The sequence below is a fragment of the Cervus elaphus genome, chromosome 20 (assembly GCF_910594005.1).
Source record: "Cervus elaphus chromosome 20, mCerEla1.1, whole genome shotgun sequence".
Classification (NCBI taxonomy): domain Eukaryota; kingdom Metazoa; phylum Chordata; class Mammalia; order Artiodactyla; family Cervidae; genus Cervus; species Cervus elaphus.
Window position 1 is genome coordinate 87,831,818 of NC_057834.1, and position 17,910 is coordinate 87,849,727.

The 17,910-nt window shown below is 38.3% G+C and overlaps 1 protein-coding gene and 1 pseudogene across 2 annotated transcripts in view; one reads left to right on the forward strand and one right to left on the reverse strand.

Moving 5' to 3' along the window:
• Positions 1-5,834: 5,834 nt before the first annotated feature.
• On the forward strand, positions 5,835-6,464 carry LOC122677504 (annotated as a pseudogene).
• A 2,328-nt stretch (positions 6,465-8,792) lies between these two features.
• PTGFR (prostaglandin F receptor) overlaps positions 8,793-17,910 on the reverse strand; it is a 59,595-nt gene continuing 50,477 nt past the window's right edge. For both annotated transcript variants that reach the window (XM_043877323.1, XM_043877324.1), the window contains exon 3: positions 8,793-12,682. In XM_043877323.1, coding sequence (XP_043733258.1) covers positions 12,392-12,682 — 291 coding nt within the window. In that variant the 3' untranslated portion in view covers positions 8,793-12,391. The remainder of the gene's footprint in view (positions 12,683-17,910) is intronic.

A 17,910-nucleotide genomic window follows, 5' to 3' on the forward strand; every position in this document is an offset into this window, starting at 1 on the left:
AATTTGCTGGCATATTGAGTGCAGCAGTTTCACAGCATCATCTTTCAGGATTTGAAATAGTTCAACTGGAATTCCATCACCTCCACTAGCTTTGCTTATAGTGATGCTTCCTAAGGCCCACTTGACTTTGCATTCTAGAATGTCTGACTCTAGTCCAGTGATCAGATCATTGTGGTTATCTGGGTCATGAAGATTTTTTTGTATAGTTCTTCTGTGTATTCTTGCCACCTCTTCTTAATATCTTCTGCTTCTGTTAGATCCATACCATTTCTGTCCTTCATTGTGCCCATCTTTGCATGAAATATTCCCTTGGTATCTCTAATTTTCTTGAAAAGATCTCTAATCTTTCCCATTCTATTGTTTTCCTCTATTTCATTGCATTGATCACTGAAGAAGGCTTTCTCATCTCTCCTTGCTATTCTTTGGAACTCTGCATTCACGTGGGTATCTTTCCTTTTCTCCTTTGCCTTTAGCTTATCTTCTTTTCTCAGCTCTTTGTAAGTCTTCCTCAGACAACACTTTTGCCTTTTTGCATTCCTTTTTCTTAGGGATAGTCTTGATCCCTGCCTCTTGTCTAATGTTATGAACCTCCATCCATAGTTCTCCAGGCACTCTGTCTATCAGATCTAATCTCTTGAATCTATGTGTCACGTCCACTGTATAATCATAAGGGATTTGATTTAGGTCATACCTGTATGGCCTAGTGGTTTTCCCTACTTTCTTCAATTTAAGTCTGTATTTGGCAATAAAGAGTTCATGATCTGAGCCACTGTCAGCTCCCAGTCTTGTTTTTGCTAACTGTATAGAGGTTCTCCATCTTTGGCTGCAAAGAATATAATCAATCTGATTTTGGTATTGACCATCTGGTGATGTCCTTGTGTAGAGTCTTCTCTTGTGTTCTTGGAAGAGGGTGTTTGCTATGACCAGTGCGTTCTTTTGGCAAAACTCTGTTAGCCTTTGACGTGCTTCATTTTGTACTCCAAGGCCAAATTTGCCTGTTACTCCAGGTATCTCTTGAATTCCTACTTTTGCATTCCAGTCCCCTATAATGAAAAGGACACCTTTTGGGGGTGATAGTTCTAGAAGGTTTTATAGGTTTTCATAGAACCATTCAACTTCAGCTTCTTCAGCATTACTTGTTGGGGCATAGATTTGGATTACTGTGATATTGAATGGTTGGCCTTGGAAATGAACAGAGATCATTCTGTCATTTTTGAGGTTTCATCCAAGTACTGCATTTCAGACTCTTGTTGACTATGATGGCTACTCCATTTCTTCTAAGGAAGTCTTGCCCACAGTAGTAGATATAATGGTCATCTGAGTTAAATTCACCCATTCCAGTTCACTGATTCCTAAAATATCAATGTTCACTCTTGCCATATCCTGTTTGACCTCTTCCAATTTGCCTTGATTCATAGACCTATCATTCCAGGTTCCTATGCAATATTGCTCTTTACAGCATTGGACTTTACTTCCATCACCAGTCACATCCATAACTTGGTGTTGTTTTTGCTTTGGCTCCATCCCTTCATTCCTTCTGGAGTTATTTCTCCACTAATCTCCAGTAGCATATTGGGCACCTACTCACCTGGGGAATTCATCTTTCAGTGTCCTATCCTTTTGCCTTTTCACACTGTTCATGGGGTTCTCAAGGCAAGAATACTGAAGTGGTTTTCCATTCCCTTTTCCAGTGGACCACGTTTTGTCAGAACTCTCCACCAAGACCCATCCCTTGGATGGCCCTACACAGCATGGCTCATAGCTTCATTGAGTTAAACAAGGCTGTGGTCCATGTGATCAGTTTGGCTAGTTTTCTGTGATTGTGGTTTTCATTTTTTCTTCCCTCTGACAGAGAAGGATAAGAGGCTTATTATGGAAGGTTCCTGATGGGAGAGACTGACTGAGGGGGAAACTGGGTCTTGTTCTGATGGGCGGGGCCATGCTCAGTAAATCTTTAATCCAATTTTCTGCTGATGGCTGTGTTCCCTCCCTGTTATTTGACCTGAGGCCAAACTATGGTGGAGGTAATGAAGATAATGGTGACCTCCTTCAAAAGGTCCCATGCATGCACTGCTGCACTGAGTGCCTCCAGCCTGCAGCAGGCCACCACCAACCCACACCTCCACTGGACACTCCTGGACACTCACGGGCAAGTCTGGGTCAGTCTCTTCTGGGGTCACTGCTCTTTTCTCTTGGGTCCTCTCTTGCATCAGTCTCTTCTGGGGTCACTGCTCTTTTCTCTTGGGTCCTGGTACACACTAGATTTGTTTGTGCCCCCCAAGAATCTGTTTCCCCAGTCCTGTGTAAGTTCTGGTGGCTGTCTGGTGGGGTTAATGGCGACCTCCTCCAAGAGGGCTTATGCCATAGCCAGGTCTGCTGCACCCAGAGCCCCTGCCCCTGCAACAGGCCACTGCTGACCTGCACGTCAACAGGAGACACTCAAACACAGTTCTGGCCCAGACTCTGTGGGGTCTCTGGGTCCTGGTGTGCACAAGATTTGCTTGAGCCCTCTTAGCATCTCTGGCGAGTGTGGGTTTTGATTCTAAATGTGATTTCACCCCTCCTACCATCTTGCTGGGGCTTCCCCTTTGCCCTTGGATGTGGGCTATCTTTCCTTGGTGGGATCCAACATTCTCCTGTCTATGGCTGTTCAGTAGCCAGTTGTAGTTTTGGAGTTCTCATAGGAGAAGATGAGTGCACATCCTTCCGCTCGGCCATCTTGCCACATCTTGTTAGAAATGTAAATTTGGTGGTTCCTCCCAAGACCTACTGAATAAGTCAGTGGAATAGAGTCCAGCAATCTGATTCAGCAAGACGTTCAGCTTAAAAGGGTTTTCCAGGTGACACAGTGGTAAAGAATCCACCTGCAATGCAGGAGGCCTGAATGCAGCCTCCATCTCTGGGTCAGAAAGATCCCCTGGAAAAGGAAATGGCAGCCCACAGTAGTATTCTTGCCTGAGAAATCCCATGGGCAGAGGAGCCTGGCGGGTTATGGGCTCTCAAAAGAGTCAGACATAACATATCAATTAAACAACAGCAAGGTTAAATGAGATCCCCAGGATGGACCCTAATCCAATATTACAATATTATCCTCATCAGAAGAGGATATTAAACACAGACAAAAGACCATGTGAAGATAAAGGAAACGGACAGGGAGACAGGCTTCATTAGAAATCAACTTTACTGAAACCTTGGTCTCAAACTTCTAGCCTCCAGAAATGTAAGGAAATACATTTCTGTTGTTTAAGCCACCTAGTCTGTGGTGCTTTATTACAGCCCCAGCAAAATAATATACCTCCTAATTAACCCACCTAACCACCTGGAAACTACTCACGGTCATGGAAGACATATGGCCAACAGGAAAAATGGTATTACATAAATATTCTTTACTCAAAAAACAATTCAAATGCTGAGTCCTACTAGTGATAGTGGCATTGTTTAATACTAAGGGTACTATTGCTTTTATTATTGTGTGGTCTAGACCACTGTTTCCCATTCTGAGTTAATAATAGAGGCCCGGTGAGCTAAGTGCAATATTTCAAAAAGCCTAGTGGAAATCTATCCAAGATAAGACTTCAAAAATATAACTTAGAAAAAACATTCTGAAATTACTCTCATGATGTGGGATCTATTGGTTATATATCTGGAATTTAAAAAGAAAAGTTAGAGGCCCATTTCACATGACATACAAACATACATTCCATGAAAACTACACAGTTTAAAGATTAAAAACAAAACTCAAATTGTAGAAAATGACATAAGGGGATATATTTATAATCTTTGAGGACAGAAAGTCTTTCTAAACAAGAAACAAAAGAAGGAATCCATTAAAGGTTAGTTCTGCCTGAGTGAAAATGTAAAATTCTTATGTGCTGAAAGACACCTTCAATGCAGAAGAAAGTGGCAGCCTGATAGAAAAGTATTTGTAGCAAACATAGAAAAGTATCAATACCTGCTGTGGACACAATCATGTCTCCCTCACACCAAATTCCTACGTGTAAGCCCTGTCTCCCAATGTAATGGTATTTAGAGATGGGGCATTTGGGAGGTAATTTAGTCTTTATTTTTTAATTAACTTTCATTGGAGTACAGTTACTTTAAAATGTTGTGTTAGTTTCTACCGTACAGCAAAGTGAATCACCTATAATATACATATATCCCCTCTTTTTTTAATTTCCTTCCCATTTAGGTCACACAGAGCACTGAGTTTCCTGTACTATGACAATAGGTTATCATTTGGTGAGGTCCTGAGGGCAAGATCTTCATAAGGGAATTAGTGCCCTTAGAAAAAGAGACCAGACAATTTGCTTCCTCTCTCTGCCAAGTGAGGACATAGCATATAGGATATAGCAAGAAGATGCTTAGAAGGAGAGCCCTTGCCAGTTAATTGTCTAACACCTTAATCTTGGTTTTCCTGCCTCCAGAACAGGGAGAAATAAATTTCAATTGTTTAAGCCATCTAGTCTATGGTACTTTGTTAGAGAAGCCCAAGCTGACAAAGATAATATCCTTAATATACACAGTCTTCCTGCAAGTCAAGAAGAAAAAATGAGCATATTAAAAATGGATAAAGGTCAGGGACAGGAAATTTACAGAGGAAGCGCAAATGACTCATAAACGTATAAAAAGTTGCTCATCTTCATTAGCGATGGAAAATGCAAGTAACCTCAAGAATGACTTAAATATAATTTATTTTTTGCCAATCAGATTGGTGACAATACAAAGATTGCTGGAATACACAATACCTGATGTCACGAATAGGGCATCTTCTCTTAAAAGAGGATGGGGGTACACGTTGCACAATTTAGCAATGCATATGAACATTGAAAACGAGCAGGTCTTAAGTTAGCAATTCCACGAAACACACATACACAAAAACATAAAGGTGTGCATATCAAAATAACATCATTTTTAAAAGGGAAATAACTGAAAACAAAAACTTTCCCTCAAATAGGAAAATTTTTAATTTAAATTATAGCACATTTATATTATGTAACACATTTATAAATGTGTATACACATTTATTTATATTATTTATATGATGTAATGCTATTTAACTGTTAGCAGTATTCTGAATATATTGACATGGACTACAGGAGATCCAACCAGTCAATCCTAAAGGAAATCAATCCTGAATATTCACTGGAAGGACTGATCCTGAAGCTGAAGCTCCAATACTTTGGCCACTTAATGCAAAGAGCTGACTCATTCAAAATGAACCTGATGCTGGCAAAGATTAAGGCAGGAGAAGAGGATGACAGAGAATGAGATGGTTGGATGGCATCACGGACTCAAAGGACATGAGTTTGAGCAAGCTCCAGAAGACAGTGAAGGACAGGGAAGCCTGGCATCCTGCAGTCCGTGGGGTTGCAAAGAGTTGGACATGACTGAACAACTGAATGACAAATTGAAATTAAAAAGTGCAGAACACAACAGCATGTCTTATATGATCTCATTCGTTAAAACTAATATGATGTAGGTGTGTATTAGTGTAAAATTGTCTCCTTTAACATGGGAAAGGTAGCAACATAACAACAGGCGCAATTTGCTAATTTGTAGTTTTACCAATCAGACATTAAAAATAACTCAGATGAAATTAAATACGAAACTCTAAGATTGAGTTTATGTCCTAAGTAGAAAAGTAAAGGGCACTTCAAATCCAAAATACAGTTCCTTCAGATTTCAGTAATTCTACGTCTCCTTTTTATGACTAAGATGCCTATAAAACCGATGCATAATTTTCCTTTTCCAGCCAGTACAGAGCTACTTGGAGGCTGGTAGGGGTGGTGAGGCCCGAAGCAGCTTCTGTTTTTCTGAGCAGCCCTGGTCAGTACAAAATGGACCCAGTAGTCTTGAGTTACATGGACAGTCTCCTGCAGCAGTCATCTCACTACTGGATCCTCCAAACTGGCTCAATGACCACATTATTGGGTTTTCCTTTGAGCACCTTGCCAACAGTCAATTTCATGACTGCTCTGACCATGTCTGCTTCATCAGCCCTGAAGTTACTCAGTTCATCAAGTGGCTGTCAACCCAGCAGAGATCACCGTGTTCCTTGAACCCTTGGATCTCCCCAACAAGAGAGTTGTATTTTTAGCCATCAATGATAATTCCAACCACACAGTTGGGGGAACTCACTGGAGCTCGTTGGTTTATCTGCAAGGTAAAAATGGCTTTTTTCATTATGATTCTTATGGTAGCAACTCATTCCATACAAAGCAGGTAGCAGAAAAACTAGAGGCTTTCTCAGGCAGAAAAGGAAACAAACTGGCCTTTGTGGAAGAGAAAGCCCCTGCTCAACAAAAACAGCTGTGACTGTGGGATGTACATGATATGTAACACTGAGGCCTTGTGTCAGAACTCCTTTAGACAACAGCCAGAATCACTATTGCAGCTAAATCACTCCTACATACATCACAAAGAATACAGAAGAATGGACAGATCTCACTGCCAGACTCGCTTAAAAATTAGCTGTTGAAATATATTTGACTTTTGAAGTCTCTTTTGCCTGTCCCCATGTATTGGAGGGCTGCAGTCTCAGTGCCTGAGGGAAGATGCCCAGGAGAGAAAAGCTTAGAATGTTTTCCTTCCCCTGAGAGAAGGTTGTCCTCTGCACTATCCTAATGGAAAGTTTCACTTTAACCCTAACTTCAGAGCAAATTGTTCTCTGTAGACGTCTTCAAAATATGCACCAAAACTGATTAGTTCCCTTTTGGGCTCCCTCATCCACACTGGTTTATTACAAAGAAAAAAGATTGATCTGTAAAACAAATTAAGAATACATTACATCTAGAAGCAAGAAGAAAATCATAGAGCAACCAAAAACCAAAAACCACAGCCCACATATTTCAAGAGATCAACTGGCTAGAAGCAGATTAAGACCTAACCTAATTCACAATCAAAGTATTATCAGTTACTCAGTTCTGTGACATCTCTTCCACTCAACAAGCAAAGGCTTTCCCAGGCATAACCTTTGCCAATACTTGATAAAGGTGATGTAAGCCCATAGTTGCCCATCTGATTCCTGGAGCACTTTAAGTGTGTTGAAATAAATGTCTGTGGTGGACCTCTTGTTTTGCTTCTGAAACTTACTATAAGTTGGTTTATTTTTGAGATATAAAAGAGAAAAAGTGACCTTTCTCAACTCTTTCACTTAATTCAAAATGCAGACAATGTAATTTTTGAAATGTGGAACCAAGAGTAAAAAAGAAATGCTATTCCTTCTAAATTAAAAAAAAATGCATAATTTCACTATTTTTCCCACAATCTAGATGAGTAACTAAAAATTATACTTTAGCAAATATTAAATTTTTGGTCATATAAAAATCTTCCAACTATTAATACTTTTTCATAATTGCATATCATATCTTTATCATATTACTTTCAGTTGATATTTTTGCAGGGTAGAAAGACAACTCTGCCAGAAATTCTTTACAATAACTTCCTACAGAATCTTTGAACAAAACATTCACTATACATAAACTTATATCTCAAGATTCCTAAGATTTCAATTTTGCCAGGTTTCTGATTCATTTCATATACTGTCATGTTTGGGTTCAAAATGAAGCGACTTGGTGAAAAAGAAAAGAAATATAGTTTAATCTTATTCTAGTGCTATTATCCTACTTTGGATTTTCTAACAGTTTGATAAAATTCAACAGCAAAGAGTATATTAAGGTATCAAGATATTCTAAAAGTGAAAGTGAAGTCGCTAAGTCGTGTCTGACTCTTTGCAACCCCATGGACTGTAGCCTAATAGGCTCCTCTGTCCATGGGATTTTCCAGGCAAAAATACTGGAGTGGGTTGTCATTTCTAAAGAGACTGAAAATGCAAAGGTAAAAGCAAATTTCAAACATCTTCATTTATTAGAAAAACAACTATTTCAGACAATGTCGCAACTAGGCTATTCTTGGGCATTGTACAGAATGTTTTACTCCCTGCATTTTTAAAAACCAAGCTTTTCACTTTTTATTCTGTGGTGTCATCTAAAATTTCTATTAATTGCAAAAGGCTTGTGAAATATATATGGCATTCATTCTGCTTTATCTTTGTAGATTACAAGATTCTTAAATAAATGAGACCTAAATATTAGGGATGTTTCTAAATACATTAAAAAAAAATTTTAAACCTGGTTCCAGTTTGAATGCTCCTAGGAAGTCAATAATGGAAAAAAAACAAAAAAACAAAAACCCAATTACCTAATATGGAAATCACTACTGCTATCCACCGATTTTCCTCATCCCTCCTTTGTGATATTTCATAGTATTACACTTACCTGCCCTGCTTGAAGTTAGTGGGGCCATTTTACTTGCTTTGGCCAGAGATGTGTGAGCAAAAGTAATATGTGTCACCTAAAGGTGGACGCTCTTAGAGCCAGTGCCTGATTCATCAGGCTGTTTTTCCCTTTAGCACCACAAACAGCAACATCCAATATTACTGCTGCTTCGTCCCAAGGTCTCTGAGGGCTCCCCTTCTGAGTGGACAGTATCCACGGGTGAGATCCAAAGCTTCCTGGATTTATGGCACTGAGATTTGGGGGTTGTTTGTTATTACACGTATACTTGTGCCACTGTGTTTTGGAAATGATCAAATTCCCATCGGAATTATAACCTACCTACGTAAGATGAGGCACTGGAAAAAGAAAGAAGGCAGATGTCACAGAAGAGCGGACAGGAAAGGGATAGCAAAAGGAAAATAAGCTGAAATCCTTAGTTTAGGTTTCAGGAACCTAAACCTGAAAGTTCAGGTTCCAGAGTTCCAAACTGTATATGATCTTCCTAAAAATAACCAGTCTTGATAAACACCAAAAGTTTATTTTTTAGAAATCATTTGTTTGAGGTTTTAAACAAGTCAAAGCACTAAAATGACATGAGTTGCATACTGATGGAAGACACAAAATATACATATCACTATTTACTCTCTTATACAATCCAACAAGTATGAAGAGCAAAAAATACATTTATTCACATAACACATTTCATCAACTGTTAAAATATGTCAATGACAAGTTGAAGTCCAACAATATTATTTACCAGGCAGTAGAATATTCTGACCCCCAGTGAAGCAGGAAAATGTACACTCCCATCCTTTATAGTCTCACCTTAGAAAATTAGTTTTGAACAACAATGATAATATATATGTGAAGCTTGCACTAAGTTTCACAAAAAGTTCACTTCACTTACTAAATGATTTTACCTGGACTCTGAACTCAGGGTGGGCACAAAACTAAAGCAGGTTTATCATTTTCATACTGAAAATGATCAAACAAGATCATTTGTTTTACAAGACAGATATATCTATGTATACATGTGTATGTGTTAACTTAGTATTTTTCACTTTAGCAACAACAGATAATTAGAAGCAACTTTCTGCTTTTATAAAAAAAAAATGTTTAAAGAACATATTTCTATCATCTAGTTAAACCCATCAGTAAAAAGTCTGATATTTTGGGATATACTTAAAGCTAATTATGAAACAGCACTCTCTTTCTGTACACCTAAACACGTCTGCTGGGGGTTTTTAGTCTTGTTTTCTTAAAGTGCACTAACATTAGAAAAAGCCTGCTTTTTTCAAGTAATCTGCCTAGAAAAACATAATCCCCCAGAAATAATGTAATCAAATTATATATGAAGTTGCTTAGATACTATTTTATCCAATGAGAAGGGAAATTCAGTTACTCTGATGGTCTAATGATAAATTTTGAAGTAGACTGTAAAGCTTTAAAAGTGCTAAGCTTGCTGAACACTATTTCCAGTCATTTGAACAAATATCCTTCCCCTTTGAACAAATATATGAAAGTTATTGGTAGATGCTCCACTTTATTATTCATTATATAATAAATTGTCAAACCACATGGAAATACATATAATAACAGAAATAAAATTGCGAAGTCAGATATGCATATTGTTGTACTCATTTCATTTCATTTTCTGTGGACAAAAAAGCCGAACACAATGTAAGCACACACATTCTTTGACTATTTTTTTTCCCGATTTTTGGTGTTTATTTCTTGAGTTTAACAGCATCATGAAACCAATCTAGTTGTTCTAAACCTAAGCTCAGATAATAGAGATAACCCTTCCAGGATATGCAGAGAATGACTGCCCTGTCACTCCCCAAAATCTTGCATGCTAAGCTCATGCACTCCCACACACGGCCATGTCACAATATCTCCTCAACACAGACACACATGGCCAGAGCGACATCATAGCAAGAGAGAAGCAATTCTGTCATTTGTCTTCTCGAGGAGAAGAGGCCTAAAACTGAGGTTTTCTCCTCCATATATCTCCTAGATTAGGCTCTATGGAGCTGTTCACTGCAGCATCCCAACCAGCCTGAGGAGAAAGGATGGAACTCTGATTCCTTCTACCTCAGCTCACAGAACACCAACACTCTCTCAAGGAACTGCAGGAAATACATATCTCCTCTAAACCATCTATAAATTCTTTTAGTCTTTAAGTGCTCCTAAAACATGTGAGAACATTTATGTAATATAACAGCAATCACAAATTGCAACAGCTTTTTAAAAAGTATATACACTGGAGATAGATAGATACATATATCTTAAAATAGCCAACATGTAGTTGTCAGCTTAAACTAAAAGTACACAAAACCTTTGCACTTCCATGCTCATTGGCACCAACATATCCTTTCCAGTAGTTCAATTTGGCAAGTATCAAGCATCTACTATGTGCTCTATATATGTGAATGACCTAACTTGGTGTGATTCATCATTTACTGGTCATAAACTAAGAATATCATATACCAGTGTGTATATGCATGTTGCCCTACTTTAAATTCATTGGGAAGAAAAACAGTTGTCTTTAAAGCTTCACTCAGGCTGTTTGCTTGAACAAACATTCTTCTAGTGTATTCATTACATTAAGCATACATTCTTTTAATGTATTCATTAGAATTTACCAACATTCACCAAAGTAAACAAGAACAAGAACTTTTAAACTACCAGTCAAAAGCAAAAATTTGTAAAACTAGTAATTTAAGTCTAATTGATCTGTACAGATTTCCTAGAGAATCTAGTCAGTTTCACAAAGAAGATTAATGTTAAAACAGACCCCAACTAATGAAAAAACTAGTTTTTTATAGAAATGCATTTCCCGACTATAAAGCAGAACTAGCGACCCTATGCTCTGACAGACTCGGGACATTTTGAATGATTACTAAAATTCTTCAAGTTCAATTACACAAACAAGCAAAGAAAAAATTTAAAGTATTATTAGGAAATTTGGAGAGAGATTTTTATCTTTTGGGTAATCATTATAAGGGTCTCAAAATGCCTGGCTAATTGCCAAACTTCCCCTTGACACTGGTAGTACAGGCTTTGGAAGATGCCATCTTACAGATTTAAGGAATTCTTCTCAACTGAAATTTCTGATGTCCTTGGTGTGTGTGAGAGGATGTGTGTGTGTACAAGTGAGAAGAAACACTAGCTGCAGATGGTCTTGAATATTTTCCTCTAGAGGTTGTGTTTCTTTTGTTCCCTGACACAGAAATGACACTGTGTCAATGGCGCTCAGGTAAAGCACCTTTACCAATGTTCTATGAACCCATCACTTGGGGTTTAACTTCTGCTTGTTTGCATCATCCATGGCTGAGCTCCTTAGGAACTGCTATAGTAAAAGTCACCTCTACACCTGCTCACACAGACTTTGTTTCTCTACAAATTACTGACTATACATGAGCATTTTCAGAGGAAATGGTGATTACTTAAAAACTGTGCAAATCTACGACTTCACAAGAATATCTTCAAACAAAAACTGACCTTCATATCAACAAATGCAAGCAGTCATATCTGTCAAATATGACAAAGAAAAGTTCATTCTAAACAGGCTCACAAGATCAGGCAACCTGACAGCCAACCACATATGTGGAAGTCATTATAAGAAGCCACAATCAATCCCCTGTGACATGACAACGCATGTATTAACTGAGGCTATGTAATGAGGAGTAAAACAGACCAGATCAAAAGAGGGTGCCCCATTTCACTGTGCCTGGTCTACATAAAGCAGTGACCCCCTAATTAGCCATTTCACTGTGCAGATAGTAGACCAAATACATGCTTCAGGCATCAAGAGAGTCACTCATTTCAAAGGCAACAATAAGCACAGATAAGGCCCAAACTGCTTTCAGTTTGACTCCTATGGCATTATTTTATCACATTTACCTCCAGTTGACAAAAGCATGTTAAAATATGTAATTATACAGCTAATTTAACAAATTTAAAAGCCAAGTCTGACAAAAGTGCCCCCATACTATCTGGGTAAGGGCTGATTTTTCCAGTTAGACTTTCTCTATTTATACAATTAACTGAAATATTGCCAACACTTTTTTAAATTTGGTCCTAGACCTACACTGATTTACCATCCTATTCAACTAGGTGCATGTTTGCTGAGTTACTTTCTCTGTAACTGGTAAATCAGAAATAGCAGCAACCTTTAAGGAATTTTTAATGGAGCTAAGCTCCCAAACATGCAAGCTGATGACATGTACTCCACAACAGCGTCTGGTACACACATAGAGATTCCTAAGGACAGCCTTCCGGAGAAGAATATACACCCAAGGATCTAAGATTTGATTCCACGTTGCCATTCGAAGAGTAAAAAGGGTTCTTTCACAGGAATCCTTAAAATCTTGTATATTCATTCCAATGCTGGCCATTGTCACCTGCAAAACAAACAAAATAGAAAAATCAGTTGATAAGACATTTCCTCAGTCCTACAGTTTTTTAACTTAACAAACTGCTACATGGTATTTATTTCACTTTCCACAAAGTGATGTTATTTTGCAAAACACTGAGAAAAAGAAATGATAGCAGAATAGCAGAAACATTGACACAGACATCTAAATCCTTTGAATTCAAACTGACACCAGAACTACGAAAACGACAACTTATATGGCAAGTCAAATGTGCACAAACAGAATGACCAAAGGGCAGACACTGATCCTGGTAACAGACCTTTTCTTACCTCTGGAAATAGAAAATTCAAAGCCAACATATTTGCAGATTTTGATGAAAAACTAAAGTTTATTTATGCAAATAGATTAAAGTATAGATAAGCTAAAGTTTATATAAACTATAGATAAGAGTTTTTAAATTTTTATTCAGAACAGCTATACATTGTCACTAAGTCATGTCTGACTCTTTGTGACCCCATGAACTGTAGCCCTCAAGGCTTCTCTATCCATGAGATGTCCCAGGCAAGAAAACTGAAGTGGGTTGCCATTTCCTTCTCCAGGGGATCTTCCCAACCCAGAGATCCTATCCATGTCTCTTGCATTGGCAGGAGAATTCTTTACCACTGAGGCCTATATATACCAGGGAAGCCCTAGCTATAGATTGGAACTGGTCTAAGCACTGAGCCTCGCTTTAACTTCTCAATGAACATTTGCAGAACAAACAAGATGTCTTTGAAAACACCTTGGATATAAAAACAAATAACAAATAAATGAACAAAAGGTAAAACTGAAAACTTAAGGGGGATTACACAATAATGTCAGCAGGATTAAGAGACAATGTAAAAGCCTAAAACCCAAATGAAAAAAAAAAAATCAAGTCTTCTTGGTCTTCTTGATGGGTCATTATCAAGAATAAAATGTTTCAATTTGGCTGGTGATACTCATGGTTGAAGGAGAAATGTCCCTTACCAAAACCCTCATTGTCTACACAACAAAATACAAACTCCTTAATTGCCTTCTTGATGACGCATCTGAAATCCACCTCTATAACCTCATCTCTCCTGCCAACACCCTATGCTCCAGCCACAGTAAAGGCCTCAACTGTCCCAGATCCACCATGCCCTTCTGAGCTTTGGCTTGTATGACTCTCATTTTGAACCTCTACTCACCATTTCTCTACCTGACAAACTCCTATCCATCCTTCAAACCCCATGTCATAATGGGCTCACCTCCATGAAACTTTTCCCAACTTCACTGAGATAAATTAGCAAGTTGTGCTGTCCCAGCACCCTGTCCCTACTCAGCTGTGTCACATGCCACACTGCATGATAACAATGCATTATTTACTTGCAAACCTATGATCATCTCTTCTTCTTATTTCTAATATCTGGTACAAAGCTGGCACCTAAGATGTTCTCAGTCAATGGTAAAATGAGCAAAATTATATTAGTTTTTATTCACTGAGGCTGTTTCTAGAAGAACAGCATCTAGTCATCAGAGAAACATCTGCTCATCCATCACAATGGTCTGATATTTTGAGGCCTAGAATGTTTCTAAAAGTAAAGGATTCCAAGGCAGTTTGTTGCCACTAAAAGGAACAAGATCTTGCAGTCCATGCAGATCCTTTGGGAAATGACTCCTTCCTTTATGGTTCCTCTTGTAGGGGAAAAAATGGTCAAAGAGCAGGTCTAAAGATTCTCTAGCTAATAAAATCAACCAAGTTTCACTGCACAGATAATTAACCCTCAGACAACAGTGCCTGGGTTAGGTCCAGACTCTTCTATCACTTCTCCCCAAGTCAGCTAACAGGATTGAAGAAATAAGCCTATATGAGCCCTGTTTCTCTTAAAAGAAAGAAGGGCCACGGCCCAATTGGCAATTGACTTGAGATGCTCTCATTTTATGTTTTTTCTTTACTTATCAAATATTTGTTGATTTGCTATGTGCCAGGCATTGTGCTAGGCTCTGAGGACACAGTGGCAAACGAAGCAGGTATTGCCTGTCCTTATGGAACTTACAATCTATTTGCTTCGCCTTTTTTTTTTTCCTGGATGGGGGTTGGGGAGGAGTGGGTTCAAGAATGAAAGAAGCAATAGTTCTCATGCCTGATAAATATTAAGTGAATGCATTTCCTGTTAATGACTGCATGTGTTCCTAGAGATCTCAAAGCCCAGCAAAGACACTGCTCTCAAAGTAGCTGGGAACAAAGATGCTTGGTGCACTTGGATGAAACAGCTGGGCCTAGTTTAGAAACATGCAAGCTTAAAATGTTTCAGTTACATGACATGCACTTCTCTGACTCTCCTCTGTCCCTTTCAAACACCAATGTGGTCACCAGCCATGAAAAAACATTGAGTCTTCTGCTGAGGGCAACCAGTACCCAGGGTTTTTTCCAGAATACCAGGGTAGTGGCCAGACACTCCTCACTCTCCCCTTCCCATGACCCCAGCCCCAGCCTGGAAACATGGTTGCTCTAGAACCTAGCTTGGGAGAAGCACCAACCAGTTACCCACCAATAAAGATGTGGGTGGAGTATTTATGTAAAAGAAAGATCATTAGTATATTGTTGACAGTAGTATATTATTGAAAATTCAGGACAACCCACGTATGCAACAAATCATAAATTATGGTAATTTCATGTAGTGGAAGATATGTAAGCATTTATGTTTGTGATTCAGTCTTATTTTAATATTTATTTTTATTTATTTATTTGGCTGGACTGCGTCTTAGTTGCAGCATACAGGACCTTTTCTTTTTAGTTGTGCCATGCAGGATCCTTTTAGCTGCTAACTCTCAGCTGTGGCATGTAGGATCTAGTTTCCCAATCAAGGATCGAACCCAGGACCCCTGTATTAGGAGCTCAGAGTCTTAGTCACTGAGCCACCAGGTAAGTTCTCAATTTTAATTTTTTAAGGCAAGTTACCAAACTATATTGACTGTCTGATCCCGATTTTGAAAAACTTTATGTAATTTTGTGCTCACATAGAAAAAAAGCTAGTGTATTTCAATGGGTTATCTCGGTTAACTCTAGATAGTAGAATTGCAGAGGACTTTGATTTTCTCCTATGCTTTGTCTCTAATTCACTACTTTGTTCGATTATGAATCACTTCATAATCTGTAATTTTTTCCTCAAGTAATCTGTTGAAATATACAAGCATACCTTGTTGTATTGTGCATACCTTTATTGTGCTTTGCAGATACTGTATTTTCTTTTTTTTTTTCCTACAAATTGAAGGTTTATGGAACCTCGTGTTGTCAGATGATGGTCAGCATCTTTTAGCAATAAAGTATTTTTAATTAAGGTATGTATATATATTGTTTTTTTAAACATAATGCTATTGCAAAGTTAAGAGCTTACAGTATAGTGTAAAACATAATTGTGTTTGCCCTGGGAATCTAAAATTTCATGACTTACTCTATTGTGACAGTCACTTTACTGTGGTGGTCTAAAACCAAACTCATGATATCTCCAAGGTTGTTGTTGTTGTGGTTTTAGTTGAGAAGTCATGTCCAACTCTTGGCAACCCATGGACTGTAGACCACCAAGGTACTAAGTCCATGAGATTTCAGGCAAGAATACTAGAGTAGGTTGCCATTTCCTTCTCCAGGGGATCTTCCCAACCCAAGGACTGAATCTGCATCTTTTGCACTGGCAGGCAGATTCTATACCACTGAGCCATCAGGGAAGCCCTTGATCCCCAAAGTAGGCCTGTACTATTGCACTAAAGTCTCAGAACTAATGTTGATCATTTACAAATGTCTATGTTTATGTGAGTGGGGTACTAGAGAATTGCTGGGGAATTTCAGCCCTGATAAGCCTGATAGAAGGTTGGGAGTTGGGGTAAGAGCAGGAAGGAATGTCTACCATTTTCCCCAGGCTCCATCAACAGTCACCTCACAAAACTTAAAAGCATTCTTCTCTGGCTGGCTCACTGGAACTTGGATTCCAGAGCGTTGTGCATAGATTCTCATCACTCACGCAGTCTTTCATCTAGTTTCTAAGAGCTACTTGACACGTAACTATGCTGTGTTATTTTCTAAAATATATTCCTTTAGAGCTTGGCAGGTTAGTCAGTCATCTTTGTTAATGATTATAACTCTAACTGAGAACTGAAAAGGCCAAGTGTTTAGATACTCTATGGAAAAACAAATGAATTAACTTGATACTTCTCAAGACACTCAACATTAAGACAATAGAGAAATAATGAAATCAAAGAAGCATGTGGGCCAGAATGTTTGTGTTCATTGCTAGTTGCAAAGAGCAAAACAGACAGATGATACAATAAGATCTCCACTTATTTGGGCCACATAATACAATTAACTGTTAAGTGACTTCATATTTCCTAGAATTAACGTCTAAAAAGATGACCTTTTCATCTTAGGGGATGGGAATGCAAAGGTAGGACATCAAGAGACACCTGGAGTAACAGGCAAGTTCCAACTTTGAATACAAAAGCAAGCAGGGCAAAGGTTAACAGAGCTTTGCCAAGAGAACACACTGGTCATAGCAAACTCCCTCTTCCAACAACTCAAGAGATGAATCTAGATATGGACATCACCAAATGGTCAATACCAAAATCAGACTGATTATATTCTTTGCAGTCAAAGATGGAAAAGCTCTATACAGTCAGCAAAAACAAGACCAGGACCTAACTGTGGCTTAGATCATCAGCTCTTTATTGCAAAATTCAGACTCAAATTGAAGAAAGTAGTAAAAACCCTAGACCATTCAGGTATGACCTAAATCAAATCTCTTATGATTATACAGTAGTGACAAATAGATTAAAGGGATTAGATCAAATAGAGTGCCTGAAGAACTATGGATAATTATTCATAACATTGTACAGGAGGTGGTGACCAAAACCATTCCCAAGAAAAAGAAATACAAAAAGGCAAAATGGTTGTCTGAGGAGGCCTTACAAATAGCTAAGAAAAGAATAGCAGCAAAAGGCAATGCAGAAATGGAAAGATACACCCATCTGGATGCAGAGTTCTAAAGAACAGCAAGGAAAGATAAGAAAGCCATCTTAAGAGAACAATGCAAAGAAACAGGAAAGCAATACAATGGGAAAAACTAAAGATACTTCAAGAAAATTAGAGATAACAAGGGGACATTTCATGCACAGATGGGCACAACAAAGGACAGAAATGGCAGGGATCTAACAGAAGCAGAAGAGATAAAGAAGAGGTGACAAGAATACACAGCAGAAGTGTA